This window comes from Crassostrea angulata, chromosome 8, assembly GCF_025612915.1.
Source record: "Crassostrea angulata isolate pt1a10 chromosome 8, ASM2561291v2, whole genome shotgun sequence".
Classification (NCBI taxonomy): domain Eukaryota; kingdom Metazoa; phylum Mollusca; class Bivalvia; order Ostreida; family Ostreidae; genus Magallana; species Magallana angulata.
The window spans coordinates 35,583,850-35,605,816 of NC_069118.1; the positions used below are offsets into that span (position 1 = coordinate 35,583,850).

Consider the following 21,967-nt stretch of genomic DNA (forward strand, 5'->3'; position numbering starts at 1 on the left):
TTGAAATCTGCAAAATATTTGACAAAGTACTCTTTTAAAATGAAGTGCTGGTGTCTCTATAACATGGAGTATTTAAGATGGAGGTCAGCCATGCATGGTTTGGCTTATAAGTTTTTAAGGCGTCGAGCTAATGCTCGACAGCCTTCTAGCGATCGTCTGGATTGGCAATCGTCCAAATTCATGCACTGCACCGCCTTTCAAATGCGCATAAGAAACAAGTTCCTTAAAGTATTAAACGTATTACACGATTTTTATTCCATTTGTTAACTAAATTGTGTACAAAAAACCATTGCCTACCTGGTTATTGACAACTCATTGCATAAGTATAAATTTGCTTAATCAAGAAATGGCGGATGAATACAATCAGGTGTAAAAATTCACTAAATATTATTTTAGATTATCGCTTACATTTTAATTGGAGAGCGTGCCCGATAGAAATAAAATTTGCGATGTAAATTTATTTGTTATCGGGCACGGTCTCCAAAATAAATGTAAGCGATAAACGTATCTAGTGATTTTGTTGCTAAAAATAAACACGATAATGTAATTGGTCTGGTCGAGCATTTAAGATAGCACGTGTTGTGGATTTGTTTGTAAACAACCGTACCATAGGGAATCTTGTTTCAAACGGGAATTGAAATAAATAAAAGTATGTTTTATTATTATAATTGGGGACATACTGTTCATGTAATCAAATCATGAACCTGTGAAAATTGTGTGAAGAAAATAATTAATTTGATCTTTGAAATTTCTTCGAATTTTGTAACCATAATGAATTATTGAATTGTAAAAGCACCAATACCTATTTTATAAGAAAATAAACTTATTTTTGTTTTTAAAGCAGTACAAAACATAATTCACATACTTCTCTATTCTATGTCTAAAATTATTTGATATACGACTATTAAATTAACAGAATTCAAATTATTGATATCATTCTATATAAAAGAATTAAATGGCAGTTCGACGCCTTTGTGGCCGTTCCGGCCTTTGATTTATGATTAGCAAAGAAAATGTTATCCTGAACAAGTTTATTAACTTAAGGTCAATACCAATGATTGCATTGGGTTTTCTGTTAACAATGGTCTTGAAACAAATACAAAGTACACAGTGGATATTGTACAAGCAAATAGTATGCAATTTTGATCAATAAAAGTTTGCTCACTGTTTTTTTTTTCCCTCCTCCTACCAAAATTTTTTACCAAAAAATCCGTAAAACTAAAAATTAAATTTCCCTCGCCTTAAAGGACATATCGCATGTTTCTAAAGTATACGACATTTTACATTTTTTGGCTTCCTTATGTATCTAATAATTACTCCTAACAGTTTGTTAACGGTATAAAAGAGGTAATTAGCCATAATATCAATTTAAATTATAGCCCCGATCGTTTAAAAACTCGTTAATTAGATAGCGTGTCACGTGGTACAGTGACGTCACATGCGACCTTCTTCGAACAGCTGATTGTAAACAAATTGTAGGATTAGCATTATCTTCTTTAAATTTTGACATTCATTCACCATGTAAGTTGTTTTTTTACATGCTGACTAAATTAAAAGAATCTTATTATTCAGTCGTACATGTTTGAGCCACTAGTACGGATAGAAAACGTTGATATTGCCGAAAAAGCGACGATGAAGTCGGCAATGACGATCAAATTGATCGACGTGTAAATATTGTAAACACAACTTAGTAAGGATTGTAGCTCAAATAAATCTGTTAAAGGTGTTAATTTATTAAAATTTACAACAGTCTTGGTTTTTGGCGTTCCTAACGACTCAGAATGTTCATTATTGTAAAACTGTGGTGCACAAGAAGTTTGTTTCTTCGGCAGTAACTGATCACAACTTTTTAAGTTTGTTTACTCTATATTACACTGGATTATAAAAGCAGGCAAGAACGTTTTCCTTAATTATTGTTTATTTCTGTAAGATCCCATCTCCGTATTTTTTTTATCCATTTACGGATAAATGTATATCAACAAACTTTGTCTATTTCTTGCGTAAACAATCAATATCGACAACTCGATCCATGACTTCTCCCACAAAAAATAAAACTCACAGAAATCTCACATACCGTACTAAAATTATGATTTCTGCAGAGGTGAGCTACATGTATGAATGAAGAAATCATGTATACAAAACCGATGCATACATGAACGTATAGTTTAAAAATAAGAAAAAGAAAACAGCTAATGAAGCGAGGCGGTATCCAAAATGGCGCCCCCTCTCGTTATTTTTCTCCGATGAACTTGCGTTTTGTACACAGGCCCCTGTGCATAAACTTCTATTTTTTTTCTTTTTGAGAAATGAATACGATTTATTTATGAAACTATAATTACAAAAATATACCATATAGTTAATAATATATGAATTGAATGTTTATTTATAAATCCTCTTGTCGACAGATAGACCCCTATTTGTCACAAGATTTCCGCATACTTTCGTAAGGGAAACTTAAAAAAACAACAGTCCAAATCCCCATTTTTGGTGGCTAAATCACCCGCAGGAGGCACAGAACACCATCATGTCCCGTTATCGGCAATTTAATAGATGATAATTAGTTTAATTGTCGTTTAAATCTAATCCAATTACAATGATGGCTAACAGCACCTTCTCGCTCGAGGTCGCATATGACGTCACACATCATGGCGGGTAGATCGAGAGAGAAAATATGCATATCGCGACATTTGAATTTCATTGCATTCAAACTCACGAATTAGGCAGAATATTTTATGAAAACGTTAATAAACTTGATTTTTAATGAGTATAGAATGATTTTATTTAAAAAATTCCGAAAATTGAAAAACATGCGATATGTCCTTTAAGATAAAAAAACTCATTAATCATGAAAGATCATTTTTCTAATAAATAATTGTGTAGTGGAGGATATCTAAATATTAATATCATACAATATAATATGATAAAGGTGGTCTCGTCAAGGTGATGTCTACCACAATGAACCCTATTATCTTTGTTTACCTATGTTTAATTTATTTACAAAAGACAGAAAAGATATTTTATGTATTACTAACAATGTAACTAAAATCCATTAGAATATTGACATGTTCAGAGTGAGTCCACTCTTAGGCCCTTCATGCCTTTGATTTTTTTTACAATTCTAGAATTTTTTTTTATTTGTATGTGTTCCAAACCTTTATTATTCAATTCAATTTTTTTCCCATTTGAAATTAGCCTTGCTACGGTAATAGTCCCATTAGGACAGTTCTAGTTTTTATTAAAACAGTTACAATGAAAATGTTTAACTTCCATTTCCTTTCTTCTTAATTATTTTTTTGATTTTCTAAACTTGCATCGCCAATTTCTTTAAAATTGTAAAATATTAATGTTCACACAATTCATGGTAATACTACCGTATTTTTCCGACGATTAGTCGATATTTTTTTTCTGTGAAGCAGAGCACCCGACTTATCGTCTTGTTCGACTTGTCGTAGGCTCAAGGCCAGAAAATTGTTAAAAATAGCATTAAAAATCTTGGTTTTAATCATCTTGAGTTGGCTGTGTGATTGAAAATTACGTTGTTGAATTCACTGTTCGTCTTTAATAATTATCATTTTCACTCATCTGTTAACACTTAAATACATAATAATAACAACAGTTATTAAAAAATGTTACATTGTCTTTAATCAATTAAAAGTTTTACCGTTCCGTTTTTATAAACACATCGTCACATGGTTCTATGTATCACTAGTAGGAAGATAACATTGCGCAGTAAAATTGAAACCAAATTTGAATGGAAGAAAATATTGCAGTAGGTCCGGGAGATGTTTTTTAAATTTAATTATTTTATTAGTAAAGAGTTGTTAGTGGAAAGTATAAATCAGAAATATTTTATGGTCAAATTCAATCTTAAAATACGTAATCGGCAATTATCAATACTACTGTTTATACAATAGGCTGACACCGGTTGTGTTAATAATCTTGTCCTAAGGCTGAGATCTTTACGGCAATTTCACTCCCTGTGTATATAAGGAGTACCGTTAAAAGAGTGATTATAGTTCATTGATTAATTATTGTCCAATTCTTTGATTATTGTTAGATAATTTTTTTAGGAAACGTATGTATGTCGTATATCGTCATTATCAAGTCGTACAAATGATCGATCTTTTTCTAACAGTGTCTATGTAAAACAATAGCGTGTAACTGCATTACTGGATACAAAGTAAACAAGTTTCATCAAATCATAGTAATTGCTAAGCTTTCTGCACTTGAGATCCCCCTTTGAAGTCCGACAGGAGACAGGTGCATGCCTATGACACCGGAAATTGTTAAACAAACATTGACCATGCGCCGAGTCAACAGGTGGCTGGTTATGTAATGGCAAATATACTGGTGATAGTCAGAGTGGATAATTATTTTAATGCTTGGGAATAAAATATTTCTGACAAAGTAAGTTTAGTTTTGCAGTTTGCGGGAATTGTTAAAAATGCAAGCGACTTTGTAGATGTTGCCGGTATTTGAAAATATGATGCATAAGTATAAAGCGTTATTGTTTAAATGTTAATCATTAATAATAATTGGTAGCAATATCGGGGACATCGTGGCTTCATACACTGATAATGTTACTGCAGTTTTATATGCCATTTTGAAGTGATAAGATCGACGTATGCTCTGAATCGACGAATCGTAGGATTTTGTTAAAATTTTGGCTTAAAATGAGCAATTCGACGAGTCGTCCGCATCGACGAGTCGTCGGGAAAATACGGTAATTTGATTATTTTTATGAATGTTTGATACATTGGGTACATATTGGACTTTACATAGCTTAATTAAAAGTGATTTTCAGGAGAGAGAGATAGAAAGAGATAGAGAGAGATGGAGAGCTTGAGAGCTTGTGTGTTGATTATAATACTTAAATTAAAGTTTTATCACTAAACTGCATTATGTCGCTTTAGGTCTCACACAAGGAATTAATTTCACTATATGTTACTATATAGCTTTAATTCAGTTAATTGATTAACTATACTCTCAGCATATAATTCATGAAAGAGAAATTTTAGTTAAATGCTTCAAGAAAAATTTTAGATCAGAAAAATAACGCCTTATGCGGCTTCTAAGAGAGATAATTTAGAGTAAACATACCTACCCCCAAGTACACGTGGGTTCCACATGTTGACAAACAGGCTCAGCACCATCCAGGAAGTTGCATCATGCGCATCTAAAAAAATTGTTCCATTAGAATTAGTGTGACAATTCCACTAATTAATAGATTGAAATACATTTGTAATATATCATATGAATAAAGAAAAAATGCTTGTCATAATTACCACCTTGCTGAAGTAGATCGGGCAAAACTAAGCAAAATTATATTGAGAAAAATCAAAGTGTTCAGGCCATACCTACCTCATTATTAAAGCATGCAAACCATTCACAAAGCGTGCAGCTATTTTTAGCAAAGCGTACCCGACAAGAAGCAAACCGTTCCATTCACAAAACGAATGATATCATTCACAAAGCGAACTGTACCTTCACAAAAGGAACTGTACCATTCACAAAGCGAATCGTACTGTTAAAAAAGCATAATGAACCGAACCGTGCAACTGGTGCAGTGGCATGTTTCAGGGTCTGTAGGTGTTTTTAATTTCATGACTTGTGCATACTCAATAACAATCAAAGAGAATGTTGATTAAAATAATTATAGATGTAACTGTTAACTTAGTCTGATATACTTAACTCAGTCAAATGCAAATCAATGTCAGCTTTGAAAATTTAAGTAATGTCTTTTACAATTAACGAATAAGTTTAGTTCAGGTTTTTGCAATAACTGATAAATTCATGTCTTTAAACATAAAGAATAATTTAATAAATGTTAGAACATAAGCAACATTTTACATTACATGTATAATATATTATAATGAATATTTTTTGTTGAATTACTTTACAGAGCAATGAAGGCAAAAGAGGAAAACTATTTTGTCCAATGGTAGACAAAGCTAAAACTGGGGATATATATTTACCAGAGGGCCGTTCGAAAACCATTATTATCCAAGGAAGAAATTTCCCTGCTGAGCCGGTTAGTTAATATTGAATCATTACCCAAACAGAAAGGGTTAGTTTCAACCTGATAATTATTTTGATATGAATTTTTAAAGTCTATTGCAATTGATCTTCGTCTGTCTTTGTGCATCATCTGTCGTCCATCATGTGTTAACAATCTCCCATTTTTAACTTCTTTTTGAAGTCTACAAAGCCAATTGTTATCATTTTTGGTGTGAAGCATTTCTAGTGTAAGAGGAATTTAAATTTTGAAATTTATTATCTTACCATCCCTGGGACCTCATAGACATGCCTAACATCCTAAAAAAAGCCAAATTTTCTAAAATCTTTATCTCTACTCCCAAATAAATGGAGAAAAAATTAAATGCATGAATATGGTGTCCAAAGTCCATCTATCTAAATTGTGAAATTCATGATCCCTGGGCAGGGCCGGGCCAAAATGGCCATATAGTGAACATGTATTAAATCTTTAAAAAATTTCTTCTCTACTCCCATATATACAGCCTACTCCGGATATATTGAAATTCAGGGGACTATGCAAATTATTTCAATATATCCGTATTTCAATATAAGCGAAATTGACTGATGTGAAGCCGCCATTTTTTATAGCTCAATCCCGATGTAAGCATAGAAAACCAAACCCGAACAAATTATTAGATCATCATTTATCTATTACAATAAACGGATTAGTACATAGAACATTAGTCCTTGGAAGTTTGATTAAAATTATATCTGAAAGTTTTGTAAGTTTCGTTTTGTTGCTATCTTAAACCTCATCATAATCTCGGATCGCATTCTTTTACGTTTTTGAAAAACGTTAGAGAAAAATCACCACACTCAAACGCCTCAAATATTGCTGAACGCTGCTTGTATTTCATCGTAAGTGTACACGCAATAATCTCAAAATCCTTAGCTATTTCGAATTAAGGCTTTGTTCTTTTATCAATAGCCATAACTAGTTTGTATTTAGCATCTGGAGATAAGGTATTTCTTTTCCGTGGGGTTTCCATATTACGTCTAGCCTCGATACATCCGTATTCGTAAAAACAAAAAATTAAACAGTGAATAAATTTTACTTTTTAATAAAAGTATAAAAACACACATGAAGAGAACTTATCAATTCACACCTTTGTATATCAACCGGTTAGTCTGGCATAATTACTGTCACCAACCGTGACGACAGCCGCCAGGGAGAACTTCAATATAACCGTTTTAAAAACAACTAATTATCACCTTTGGGGACCGATCAGTGGCTTCAATATAAGCGATATTTCAAAATAACCAATTTCATTATATCCGTGAAATCAATGCAAAGAATATGAAAGGCAAAAACTGGGGATTTATTTCTATTTCAAAATAAGCGGAATTTCAAAATAAGCGAGTTCAATATAAGTGGAGTAAGCTGTACTTGAGAAAAAGTTTATGCATGGTTAGGATATCCATGAAGCCCTCTACCTAAATTGTAAAATTCTTACCCCTGAAACGGGGTTGTAGGCCCCAGGGCACGGCCAATATGTATTGCAATATAGTGATAATGTAATAAATTTTTAAAAATCTTCTTCTCTACTCCCATACTTATTTGAGAAAAATTAAATGCAAGGTTATGATGTCAGGAAGCCATCTACCAAAATCAAGGCCCCTGGGGGAGAGGTTCAGGCCTAAGGGCTGCTAAGAGCCAATGTGACCATATAGTGAAGATTTATTGATTTAATAAATGAATATTTTCTTCTGTACTATCACAGTTGTGGAAGATAAAGTCATGCATTGTTATTAAGTTCAAAATGTCTTGATGTTAAATTCTGAAATTTACTGACCAGGCCATTGGGAAGATGTTGAGGCTTTATATGGGTTGGGAGGGGGGGGGGTATAATGGCCATATAGTAAACATTTATTTTTATGCCACCCTTCGGAAATGGGTACGATCGAGCCATTTTTAACAGAGTTATGGCCCTTGGACAAATTCCAGTTATTAAGGTCTTCCGTTTTCCAACGGAAGACCTTATTGTTTTCGTTCGGTTTCTTTTTCCCTATTATTATTATTTTTTTTTTTCTTACAAAATTTGTGCAGGCGATTTCTCGGAAATGGCTGAACCGATTTTCGTGAAACTTTCAGATCTAATAGATATTCATCCGAACTTAATATACATTTTTTTATTTTGATGACGTCATTTCCGTTCTTGAGAAAATGACGTTTTAGCGATTTTCAGAGGGTCGGCTTGTCCAGGGATCTCCTCCTAAACGGTAAAAGATATTGAGTTCAAACTTTCAGGGATTGTAGACAAATGATTGTAGATGTGCAATTTGGCATTCATATTTGTCATGCTCAAAAGGCCTTAAAGCTCGCCCGGTCCCGAAAATTGAGACTAAAAAAACGTCGTAATTTTTCATGGTTATCTTAGTTTATCTCTTTTCTGAAAAATATTTTGTTAACACATGTAATGCAAAAAAAGTTTATATTTACAAGACTTTTCATTTGATATCAAGAAAAAGGGGCTGGCCCCTAAAATTAGGGAACCAAAGGGTTCTAAAGTCTTTAATCTGTAGCCCTTTACTGAGAGATATTTTGTGAAATGTTATAGAAGCAAATATGTTTATCTCACAGTTATGTATCCAAGCAACACAGGGCGAAAAACCATCTTTAAGCAAGTCCTTAAAGGTGGCTTAAAGGTGACTTAAAGGAGCTTAAAGGCTATACAACCTTTAAGCCGCCTTTAAGTCACCTTTAAGCAAGTGCTTATAGGTCCTTAATGTCCAAACTTCTTTAAGCTACCTTTAAGCCACCTTTAAGCCACCTTTAAGCATCTTTAAGTGGCATTTACGCTCTCTTTACACTGCCTTTACACTGTCTTTAAGTGGCCTTTAAGTCAATATTGATCAAGCTGAACAATAAAAACATATATTAAATGCAAAAGCTCTTTTATAGAGATGGGAGGGGGTCATCCGAGTGATAATATAATTTCCAAGGAAGGGGGGGGGGGGTGTTCCAGGCGGTTTTAATCGTCGCTCCATTAAACACAGATCGCTATCATCAGCACCGCTCTGATGGACACAGATTGCCGTTATAAAATTCTTTATAATTTTTTGGGGGTTTCAAAATTATTGTAGGTATGAACGCAGTCTCTGTATCTTAATATGTGCATATAACTAATTAAAGTATGTTTGTTTCCTATTATAAATTAATCGGTGGAAAAAAAATCTCTCTCTCTCTCTCTCTCTCTCTCTCTCTCTCAGTTTATCCGGTTATTAAACAAAATAAAGATAATGAACCAAAAATGCTTGATTTAATTTGTTAATCGGTTTAAGGTTTGTATTTTTTTTCAATTTTCATTATTTCTAACTCTAGATCTGCTAGATACATGTTAAAGATGAAAAAAATCTCAACTGCCTTTGTTATATCGGGCAGGATATTACTGCTTTGTTTGTCTAGACATAGTTTTGTTCGTTTGTGTATATCTAATTAGAGTCTATTGTTTGTCCAACTTAAGAAAACCCATGGACTAACACAGAATATACAAGATATACACAGCAGTTGTGTCGTGTGCCCAGGTGCATTTTTGTGTATATCTAATTAAAGTCTATTGTTTGTCCAACTTAAGAAAACCCCTGGAACTAACACAGAATATACAAGATATACACAACAGGTGTGTCGTGTGCCCAGGTGCACGTCAGGGTTTCTAAAGGCGTTGAATCTTAGTATGTACGAGTATACGATAAGTCTAGTGAATAAAAGTTAATTTACATTTGTAATTCATTTTCAAAGTATTATTTCCTAGCTCTGGGTTTCAAAGATGTTACGTCTACAAATTAACGATACATGTATGTAAGAGTAAAATCTTGAGGCTAATTAATTAATGTACCGGTGATCATAAATAGGGGTTGATTATTTAAATATATGTATACGGGTAAATATGTCAAATATACCCGGCTTGGCACATCATACAATTGTATGTACAAGTCATTTGCAATTGCCACATGCAGTAAATACGTCACCGGTAATTGGTAATTGTGTTTGTTATAGAATTGATAGTTTAAAAATCATGTACATACAATTACATGTAAATATTTAAACATATTGGAACGGCGCCGCGATCATGAAAACCGGGAAATTGCGGGAAATTGAACAAATACCCTAATAGTATCAATGCATTTAATAAAAGAAATGATTTCATTATCTTTCTTACATTTTTATAGCTTTAAATTAGATGAATGTATATCTACTCAGTTTAAATTTATTAACTAAGAAAGCCTACTATAGTGATACCTAACGGTTTCCATTTAGGTATAATATATTTTTGTTCACTGAAGACCAAGTTCCGTATTTCATTCTAAATACATGCATGCATGTAATTTATAAATTAGATATAACTGATTGTTACAAACTGAATGGTTTGTCAAAATCTTTTCAAGTAAACACATTTAATACAGTGAATCAATATCCACTGATATATAGGATATAAAAACGCTCATATATATGTAAGTTGCCTTGGCACAGAGGATGTGTGGTGATGCTAGTAAACTAAGGGTCCCGGGTTCAATTCTCGCCGTGGCCGGTTTTTTTTTGTGTTTTTTTTTCATTTTTCTTTCTAGAACAAAAACCATTTTAATACCTTTTCTTTCATAAAGTTAATACATTTTGTTGGAAATCAAGCACAATATTGAATTAAAATTTTTTTAATGGCTTAAAGGTGGCTTAAAGGTAGCTTAAAGGTGGCTTAAAGGTGGCTTAAAGAAGTTTGGACATTAAGGACCTATAAGTTGTCCTTAAAGGTGGCTTAAAGATAGTCTTTAAGCTGCCTTTAAGCCATCTTTACGCTTTCTTTAAGCCACCTTTAAGCAATACTTATAGCTTAAAGGTAGCTTAAAGGTGGCTTAAAGATCGTCTTTAAGCTACCTTTAAACACCTTTAAGCTATCTTTAAGGAGGACTTAAAGATGGTCATTCATCCTGTGCAATGTAACGATTTTGTCATGTATTACGTAATAAAGGATTTTTAGGGGCCAAAAGTCCAAAATTTTGATCACCCATATCTCAGAAAGGAAAATTATTTTATAATGCAATACAGAAGAAAAGTTGTTTAAATTAATGTTCTTAACAATATGCAACCTTCAAAATTTTGTTAAACGGCCCCTATAAGGAGATAAGGGATCGGCCCCTAAAACCTTCATTCTCATATATCTCCAGAATGGTAACAGATTTCTAAACACTTGTTGAATAAAATTTGTTTAGAATTAAATGACCTTTCATTTGATATCAAGAAAAAGGGGCTGGCCCCTAAAATTAGGGAACCAAAGGGTTCTAAATTCTTTAATCTGTAGCCCTTTACTGAGAGATATTTTGTGAAATGTTATAGAAGCAAATATATTTATCTCACAGTTATGTATCCAAGCAATGTAACGATTTTGTCATGTATTACGTAATAAAGGATTTTTAGGGGCCAAAAGTCCAAAATTTTGATCACCCATATCTCAGAAAGGAAAATTATTTTATAATGCAATACAGAAGAAAAGTTGTTTAAATTAATGTTCTTAACAATATGCAACCTTCAAAATTTTGTTAAACGGCCCCTATAAGGAGATAAGGGATCGGCCCCTAAAACCTTCTTTCTCATATATCTCCAGAATGGTAACAGATTTTTAAACACTTGTTGAATAAAATTTGTTTAGAATTAAATGACCTTTCATTTGATATCAAGAAAAAGGGGCTGGCCCCTAAAATTAGGGAACCAAAGGGTTCTAAAGTCTTTAATCTGTAGCCCTTTACTGAGAGATATTTTGTGAAATGTTATAGAAGCAAATATGTTTATCCCACAGTTATGTATCCAAGCAATGTAACGATTTTGTCATGTATTACGTAATCAAAGGTTTTTAGGGACCAAAAGTCCAAAATTTTGATCACCCATATCTCAGGAAGGAAAAATATTTTGAAATGCAATATAGAAGAAAAGTTGTTCAAAAAGATGTTCTTAACCATATACAATCTTCAAAATTTCGCCAAACGGCCCCTATAAGGAGATAAGGGATCGGCCCCTTAAACCTTCTTTCTCATATATCTCCAGAACGGTAACGAATTTTTAAACACTTGTTGACAAAATGTTTTCAGAATTAAATGTCCTTTCATTTGATTCCAAGAAAAAGGGGCTGGCCCCTTAAATTAGGGGATCAAAGAGCTCTAAAAAAAATTTATCTATAGCCCTTTAATGAGAGCCATTTTGTGAAAGGTTATTAATGCTAGATTAGGTATAATACGTTTCTATATCATAACAATATAATGATTTTCTCTTGCGTTACCCAATTAGGGTTTTTAGGGACGAGATGTAAACAAAATTAATCTTTTCAATCTTGATTGGAGGAAATGCAAGCATTTAAAAAAGCAATGTAATAGAACTTATAAAAAGCGATGCAATGAGGCATAAGTACTTCACTCCTTTTTCCATATCATGTTTTGTTGTCGAAAATAAAAGTCGATGACGTCAAATTTTCTTCTAAAAATCGGACGGAAGACCTCCTCGTTGCTCGCAACGAGATCGTGTCTAGTTTGTAGATTCCGTTCGTTTTCATTGCAGAGGTTAACATATTGAAATGAAATTTGGTATACAGGTTTATTATGATAATATCTAGGTCAAGTTTGATATTGGGTATGATCAAGCCATTATCAACAGAGTTATGGCCCTTGGATGTAGAAAAATTCCAATTATTTTCAGTTTCCGCTCATTTTCTTTGCAGAGGATGAACATACCGGGGTATTGAATTGAAATTTATTATACAAATTTATCAAGATAGTATCTAGGTCAAGATTGATATTAGGTATGATCGAGCCATTTTTGAGTTTATGATGGCCCTTGGACTTAGAAAAATTCCAGTTATTTGCAGTTTCTGCTCATTTTCTTCGCAGAGGATGAACATATTGAAATGAAATTTGGTATACAGGTTTATCTAAATAATATCTAGGACAAATTTGATTTCTGGTATGATAGAGCAATTTTTGACAAAGTTATGCCCCCTTGAACTTAGAAAAATTCCAAATATTTGCAGTTTCCGCTCATTTTTGAAGCGCATCGCTATCAGCTCACTTCTCTCGGCTTATATACAAGCGGCGTCATAGAACTCAACTATCAATGCGCCGATGAATATATAGTGCTGTTCTGATTGTTACGTATTTTCAACTAGGAACATATATTCAGTATGCGTTTTAAAAATATCAACAAATCAGTACAATAGATATCTCCTTTACACATTGAAAAAACATCAACATCAATGAAAGAACAAAACAAAGATTAATACGCAGGTGAGATAGACTGGCAATGCCTGCAATGTACAATAGAGACAGAGGACCAGTCAACCGATGAGATAATTTGCATAACAACAGTTCGTTCTTCAATTTAAAAGCGGTGACGTTAATTGTTCGAATATCGGAGGTTAAAAAAATGTTATACTTTCGTATATAAAATCTTTATAATAAAATGAGAGTAAGTGGCTTGTCTTCCTATAGCTAGGAACAAATATCGTATTTTATCACTTGATAAAACGAATAAGACAATGTCCAACTGAATGAGGAAAAGCGCGCCACCTTCCCCATGTAGAATGGTGATATTTAACAACTTGTAGTGATGTTTTTAACTACCCTTAGCTGCAATAATGTAGCCCTCTTCGATTTTTTTAATATCTTATGTTTACTGGAGAGGGCTACAATTCCATAGGATCTCCGTAACGGTGCAAAATTCATTTTTTTAATGCGACTGACTTCGGTCTGAAAAGATCGATTTTATGTTTGACTTCCTTAAGATAAAATGATTTTTTAATTCAGGTTGAACAAACTAACCGTATATAAATCAAAACCAGATAAAACACATCAGCATGTTTACCAGTCGTTTTTTTCAGCAGCCAGCTGACAGTTCTCGCGTGAATGTCAGTGTAGATAATCGATCTTACCTCCTTCTATCACTAAAACATCATTTAGGTAAATGGTATATAATGGACAATTCATATTTACCACGTTAATTTTGTTTATAATAGGAGAATTCCTATATTCAGTTCAAGATCCGTTCCTGAATTCTCATTGGCTGTCCAAAAATAAGACCGGTCAAGGTCAGTAAACATGGCGGACAAATTCAACTTATAGTAGGTGCGTTCAGAGTTCACCAGATTGTTACCAACGGCAAGTTCGGTCCCCAATGTCTACAAATGGTTCCCAATGGTAGCAATTGGTTACCAATATTGACCATTGGTGTACTTTCAATTTCAAATGAGGTCACCAATTCTACCAGCAGCCTAGAGCTTAGGCAAGTTTGGTAGGTGACGTCATTATACTAATTCAACATGGGGGTTATAAGATGCCTTTAGATACTGATGTAAATGAAGACTTTAGAATAAAATATATGCATATCTTATTGAATGAATATTTTGAAGACAATCTAAGACAACTGAGGGCTTCTAAAACCCGCTTCTATACCCAGAAACATGTTATTATTATAGGAAGTATGTGATAGAGAACCATTTCAAGTTGATATTTGAGCTTGGATTTCGGTGGGACGTTACTATTTCTTGCATTAAATAAAGTTAAAGCTGCTTGGTTCGATTATTTTGTTATTACAGTATCAATTTTTTCCCCATACAAACTAATTATCTTAGAGAGTTATGGACTTTCTCCTATTTACATGAGCAGAATCTATCTCCTTTCAAAGTTATAAATATTCAAAGTAAATAAAAATAATTTCTTTTTGGGCAAACGAAAAAACAAACCAAAGTGCATCACGGGAATTTTTAGAAAAGGAAACCGTTTGGTTTCATCCCCCGAATCATTGGGGCTATTCAACCCGCATTCTATGCATCGATTGTAAAGAAAGCAAACTTCAGAAATATTTTTTTTTTTTTTAATTTATGTTTTTTATTCAAGACTTTCACAGCTTTCTTACATAATACATTTCTTTTGGAATCTCACCATTTTTTACATACAATATACATGCAAGAATAGATATATAATAGTTCACAATGGTGTGAAAGTTTGTTTTTTTATGTTTTTAGTGGGGGTGAGAAAGGACAGAAAACATTGAGTGAAATAATATGCATATACCGGTAAACACAAACAAAAGAAACAAAAGAAGAAAAGCAAATAAAAAATATAACATGCACACCAACTTATAAATTGACAGCTCTAAATTTAAGGATTTTCCAATATGTGATTATAATATATACAAACAACAGCATGAACATAATATTTAGCACGTACATGTACATATATTTATTTATGAGAGAAAAGAAGGCGGAGAGAAAAAAGCTGACGGGGCAATGGTTGCTTTGCAGCATAGCTGTCTATCAGGGTTTGCTTATCAAAAAGATTTATTTAGATATTTTAAAAAAGCATCATACATTCTTTTAACAAATAGTTGGGGATATAGTAAAGACTTGCTAAATTCTTTCAATAATATTCTCCAATTGTCTCTCAAATTTTTCAAATTCACAGTTCTTTAAAAGTAAATATTTTTCCACAAGAAGCCTGTTTTCAATTTTCCTTTTGAGTTCCAACACATTTAAAGTTGGATAAGTTTTAAGTCTACAAGTGAAAATATACTGTTTTACAATATAACTTAACAGGTTTTGTATTCTATACATATGGTAGTTTTTATATTTACCAAAAAGTATACTTTGCTTATCAAACATTAGGGACACCCTGTAGTTTCTTAAAAATAACTCTTCAATGTCACTCCATAGTTCTTTTACAAATGGGCATTCCACAAAAAGATGACTGATTGTTTCAGAATCTTGTTTACAAAAAGAACATTTAGGGGATTCAATAAGTTTAAGCTTATGCAAGTAATAATTTGTTGGTAATATCCTGTGTAAAAGAATGGAATTTAGCTTCTTGGGTTGTCTTAAAAGGAAGTTCAAATATTTTATACCAATCATTCTCATTAAATATTGTGTCATTCTCTTCCCATTTTAGTATTGCTTTATTTTGGACCCTCTTTTCCCTTATCAATATATTATACATATCTTTACATCCTTTTCTATTTTTGTAGAATATGGCTAATGTGTTTGGGATATATGGTCCAACTGTTGGTTTTATTTCTTTTATATTGCATTCACCTATTCATTTTAATATACTCTTTTTTAGACCATTATATTCAACAAAGTTAGTCTTAATACCAAGTTCAATTAAAGATTCAAAACTTCTAAAGTCACCATCTATATCAAAAAGGTCAATGATGCAAACAAAACCAGCATTAAAAAAACTTCTCAAAAATATACTTTCCTTGTTTATCTTTACCCTTGGGTTATACCATATGTGTTCAAAAAGTGGATTGGTGTTTTGGGAGATTGTCTCACTTATTTTTATGTAACTTAGGAACACCTCTGACCAAAATTTGTTACCTATACTTTTACTGTGTTTAAGTACATAATCCGAGCCCTTTATCCATAAGTTATTTATTTTTATTTTCATTTGAGCTTCTAATAAATTAACCCACTTGGATTTTGATGTGAGGAGTCTACGAATCCAACTTGATTTCAAAGCAAGTGTAAAATCAGATAAATCAATCATTTTCAATCCCCCCAGTCTATAATCTTGAATGACAATATTTTTTAGCTCACCTGAGCTGAAAGCTCAAGTGAGCTATTCTGATCACATTTTGTCTGTCGTCCGTCTGTCCGTCCGTCTGTCCGTAAACTTTTCACATTTTCAACATCTTCTCAAGAACTACCAGGCCAATTTCAACCAAACTTGGCACAAATCATCCTTAGGCAAAGGGGATTCAAAGTTGTGAAAATTAAGGGCCACACCCATTTTCAAGGGGAGATAATTAGAAATTAATGAAAAATTTCGAGAAATTTTCAAAAATCTTCTTCTCAAGAACCAGAAAGCCAGGAAAGCTGAAACTTGTGTGGAAGCATCCTCAGGTAGTGTAGATTCAAAGTTGTGAAATTCATGACCCCCGGGGGTAGGGTGGGGCCACAATGGGGGGTCGAAGTTTTACATAGGAATATATAGAGTAAATCTTTAAAAATCTTCTTCTCAGAAACTAAACAATCAGGAAAGCTGAAACTTGTGTGGAAGCATCCTCAGGTAGTGTAGATTCAAAGTTGTGAAATTCATGACCCCCGGTGGTAGGATGGGGCCACAATGGGGGGGTCAAAGTTTTACATAGGAATATATAGAGTAAATCTTTAAAAATCTTCTGCTCAGAAACTAAACAGTTAGGAAAGCTGAAACTTGTGTGGAGGCATCCTCAGGTAGTGTAGATTCAAAGTTGTGAAAATCATGATCCCTGGGGGTAGGGTTGGGCACAATGGGGGGTCGAAGTTTTACATAGGAATATATAGAGTAAATCTTTAAAAATCTTCTTCTCAGAAACTAATCAGCCAAGAAAGGTGAAACTTTTGTGGAAGCATCCTCAGGCAGTGTAGATTCAAAGTTGTGAAAATCATGATCCCAGGGGGTAGGGTGGGGCACAATGGGGGGTCGAAGTTTTACATAGGAATATAAAGAGTAAATCTTTAAAAATCTTCTTCTCAGAAACTTATCAGCCAGGAAAGCTGAAACTTGTGTGGAAGCATCCTCAGGTAGTGTAGATTCAAAGTTGTGAAATTCATGACCCCTGGGGTAGGGTGGGGCAACATGGGAGGGGGGGGGATGATTCTTTATAATTGTTAAAACTTTGGCTCCAGGACAATTCTTTGGCCTCACAAGAAGGTTCAGAGTTTGATGTAGCTAAATACCCCATATATAAACAATTGTAAAGGATCTTTTTGAGAACTGCAATACTCAACGTGTGATACGACTATAAAATTGAAGCAGGCAGCTATTTTTTCATTAGAATCTTTTTGTATTACTGTATTGAGTTATTGCCCTTGATTTATTGATTCTTGATTATTTTAATTAATGCATCCACTGTTAACCAATTATTGTTATGATTATTTTTATACAATAATAAATATTCAATGTATATAAGTTGTTCTGCATAAGAAGTTTTTGGTTAGGCCGGATTAGTGTGTTTATTTTTGATTTCCAATTTTTAGATACTATGAATTATTTTAGGCCGGCACATATATAGGGACAGTGTCTATTGCATATGGAAAAGCGACTGTTTGGGGTTAAACTTGAACAGGTATGGAAAGATTGAGTGTGGGAACATCCCTGCTCTATCTATTCTACGTGTTTTCTAACCTTCGATACAAAGTGTACGGTCATTCCTGCCTTGTATTGCATTAAGACAAGTGTGCAGTCATACCTGCTTGTAATGGTGGTGGTTGCTGCGGAGCACTAATGTATGGTCATCCCTGCTGGTGTTCAGGCCTCTCTAGCGCATGTGTGCGGCACTCCCTGCTTGCGTTAGGTTGAGCTGTTGGCGCAAGTGTGCGGTCATCCCTGCTTGCGTAAACGTTGGTACCTGTTGAGTTGCGTAGGTGTGCGGTCATCCCTGCCTGCGTAATGTTGAGTCCCTACATATGTGCAGGAGCGGTGATTAAAGTCTGCTCTTGTAAATATTGGCAGCAATCAGGGCTATCCGAGTTCCAAGGGGGAAAAATTAATACAGGATCTACATATATTATTGTACATTGTCCAGATTGTTTGTATTATGACTCCATTAAGCTGACTTTATCATACCTATTGTTCCTCAGGTGAGCGATGTGGCCCATGGGCCTCTTGTTTTATTTTGTGGACTTTGCCACCCCATAGGAAATAATATAGTTCTTTATCAATTTCTTTTAACATTTCATTGTTGGGGTTTGGTAAGGTAAGAATAAGGTGGTTAAATTTTGGAATAATTAAATTTTTCAAAACCACTAATCGTCCAAAAGGTGTTAGTTTTCTGCGTTTCCATTGTTTCAAAGTACTTTGAATTTTTTGAAATATTGGGTTGTAATTTAAATCAATCATTTCAGTAAGATTTATGGAGAATTTAATTCCTAACAAGTCAAAAGTGTTATTTCCCCATTCTAACTTCCATCTTGAATGATGAAAAACCTCTTTTGAAAATTTTTTGCTCCCAATCCAAACAAGTTTTGTTTTAGAAAAATTTATTTTTAGTCCTGATAAGTCAGCAAAAAAATCTAGTTCTCTTAGAATTCCATCTAATGATTCTGGGGATCCATCTGAAAACAGAGTAGTATCATCTGCATACTGTGAAAGTTTATATTTTTCTCCTTCTATAATTATACCTTTAATATCTTTGTTATTTCTTATAAGAATCCCTAAAACTTCTGCACATAAAAGAAAAAGATATGGTGAAATTGGGTCACCTTGTCTACAGCCCCTTTGAGGGTAAAAATAATCTGATGCTATCCCATTTTGAATAACACATGACTTGATTCCACTATAGAAAGTTTTTACCCAATCCTTAATTGAATCACCAAAATTAAATAGATCAAGGGTCTGGTAAATAAAATTCCAAGATATGGAATCAAATGCTTTTTCAAAGTCTATCAACATTAATAATCCTGGTATTTGGTTTTGTTCAGTATAGTTCATTAAATCATACACTAGTCTAATATTTTCTCCTATGAATCTCCCCTTTAAAAATCCTGTTTGGTCACTACTGATTAGTTTGTCTAAGACTTTTTTTAATCGTTCAGCTATACATCCAGAGGCTAATTTATAGACAACATTTAATAGACTTATTGGGCGCCAATTTTTTAAATATTGCTTAGGTTTTCCTTCTTTGGGAATACAGGTAATAATTCCTAATTTATTAGTTTCTGAAAAGTTTAACAATTCATATGAGTTATTTATTGCCCGTGTTATAAAGGAACCCAAGTCTTTCCAAAAATTTTTTTAAAAACTCGCTAGAGAAACCATCCGGTCCAGGACTTTTATCATTCTTCATTTTTTTAAGAAAGTTTAATACTTCTGTTTTGATTAATGGGCCTTCAATGTATTGCAATTCCTTAGTATCTAATTTTGGAAAGTCAAACTGATTTATTTTTTCTTTAACAAAATTTTCTCCAGCTTCCTGTGTTTTTTTTACTATACAGCTTCTCATAGAAGTTTTTTGTTTCATTTAAAATTTCATCTTGATCATATATTATTGTTTCGTCTTCTTGCACTAGTTTTGGTATTTGCTTATTGATAAAGTTTTTAGATTCTAAAGAAGTAAAGTACTTAGAAGGCTTTTCACCTTCCTCTATCCATTTGCTTCTTGACCGTAAACACTGTCTTTGAAGCCATTCTTTTCTAATATTCTCGAGTTCATTTTGTTTACTGGTAATATCAGGCAAGGATTGTTCTCCTAAGTTTTGTTCCAGAATTAGTATTTCTTTTTCTAATTGTGATTCTCGCTTACTTGCATTTTTCTTCTTAAAAGTAGAGTATGAGATTGTTTTCCCTCTTATTTCCATTAACAAGATGTCTAGAAATATTTGGTCATTTATTGTAAAAGATATTATGTCATTGTCTATCTCTGGAATTAATTCTCTATTATAGACTAAACAGGCATATTGTAGATTAACCTCGCAAATCTTTTCCTTAATTAGTTTAACATAATCCTTGTCTGTTAGTAGTGAGTTATTAAATTTCCAAAAACCTTTACCCCTCTTAAATTCATTTGTTTTAAAAATTAATACTACTGGTGAATGGTCTGATCGATAGCTATTTTCAAACTTTATTTGTGGAGCCAGAGATAAAAAAGATTGTGAGATCAAAAAAAAATCAAGTCTTCCCTGTTTAATTGGGTTTCTCTTTCTCCAGGTGTATCTTCTTAATGTGGGATTATTTTCTCTAAAAATATCAATTAAGTCAAGAGTCTCCATGAGTTTATGAACTTCTACTTGTGCCTTAGGATTATTTATTCTTTTATAGTTCATTGTATCTAGGTCTTGATTCAATACTAAGTTAAAATCCCCACCTATTAAAACATATTGGCCTGAGTAAATTTCTTCTATCTTTCCTAACAATTGGGAATAAAACTCTGGGGTATCAGAATTTGGGCCATATAAGTTGACTAGTAAAAATTGTAGGTTGTCAATTGTAGCCTCTAAAATAAGATAATTTCCATTTTCATCTCTGTAATTTTTATGTACTTTAACTTCACAATTATCGTTAAAGAGAATTGCAATTCCCCTTGAGTTTGACTTATATGAATTAAAAAAGACATCATGACCCCACATTGTTTCTATATCATTTTCTTCTTCAGTTGTAAAATGTGTATCTTGAATAAAATAAACATTATATTTTTTCAGTTTTAAATTCATTAAAACATCTTGACACTTTCTTTTATCCCCTAGTCCTTGACAATTTACAGAGATGATTTTCAGTTGGTTGGTCATATAATCATCTGTTAATTTAACCATTGTCAAACACAAAATACATAACAAATATCATGCCCCGATAGAGAGAAGAGAGGGATATTATGTTCCCTATTGAAAATAAAAGGCTGTGCATATTAGAAAAGGTACATATTGCGCAGACTGGCAAATGCATGGTAGTTTATTTTAACTAGTTTTTAACATGACCCTGTACTTGGTTATACACATATATGAAAAAAGATTGTTATATTATCTTTAAAATAGGGACATTTGAAGAGACACCAGTGCTTATCCTCATGTACAGTTATGTTTAGAAGTTAAAACTTCAGAAATATTAGCGAACAAAACGTACACATGTTTATTTGTAATTTGTCTGATTATTTCGACCTTTTTTTAATGTGATGTCAAAGTCGTAATACAACCATACCCTTCTTGTCGTCAGGGGTAAAATTTAACATGAGGCGAAATAACGCGGTTCCCTATTATGTGGTTTGTTTGTAAGCAAATTTTGTAAATATTTTTCTTCATTGAAATTTGGCTTAATTGATGAGATAAAAAACAACTGCAATGTCTATTATTATACATATACTAAGCATAATAATCGTTTTTACATGCATACAATATGATGTAAAATCTTGCCAAGGAGCTTTAAAATGATATGCTGAAATCGAGTGAAATATGCACAGATTGCATAGAAATGGCTTTATATATAAGCC

The 21,967-nt window shown here is 33.0% G+C and overlaps 1 protein-coding gene across 6 annotated transcripts in view; it reads left to right on the forward strand.

The window, feature by feature from the left end:
• Positions 1-21,967, forward strand: part of LOC128158169 (plexin-B-like) — a 342,553-nt gene that overhangs the window by 112,802 nt on the left and 207,784 nt on the right. For all 6 annotated transcript variants that reach the window (XM_052820921.1, XM_052820923.1, XM_052820920.1 and 3 more), the window contains one exon: positions 5,903-6,031. In XM_052820921.1, the coding sequence (XP_052676881.1) occupies positions 5,903-6,031 (129 nt within the window). The remainder of the gene's footprint in view (positions 1-5,902; positions 6,032-21,967) is intronic.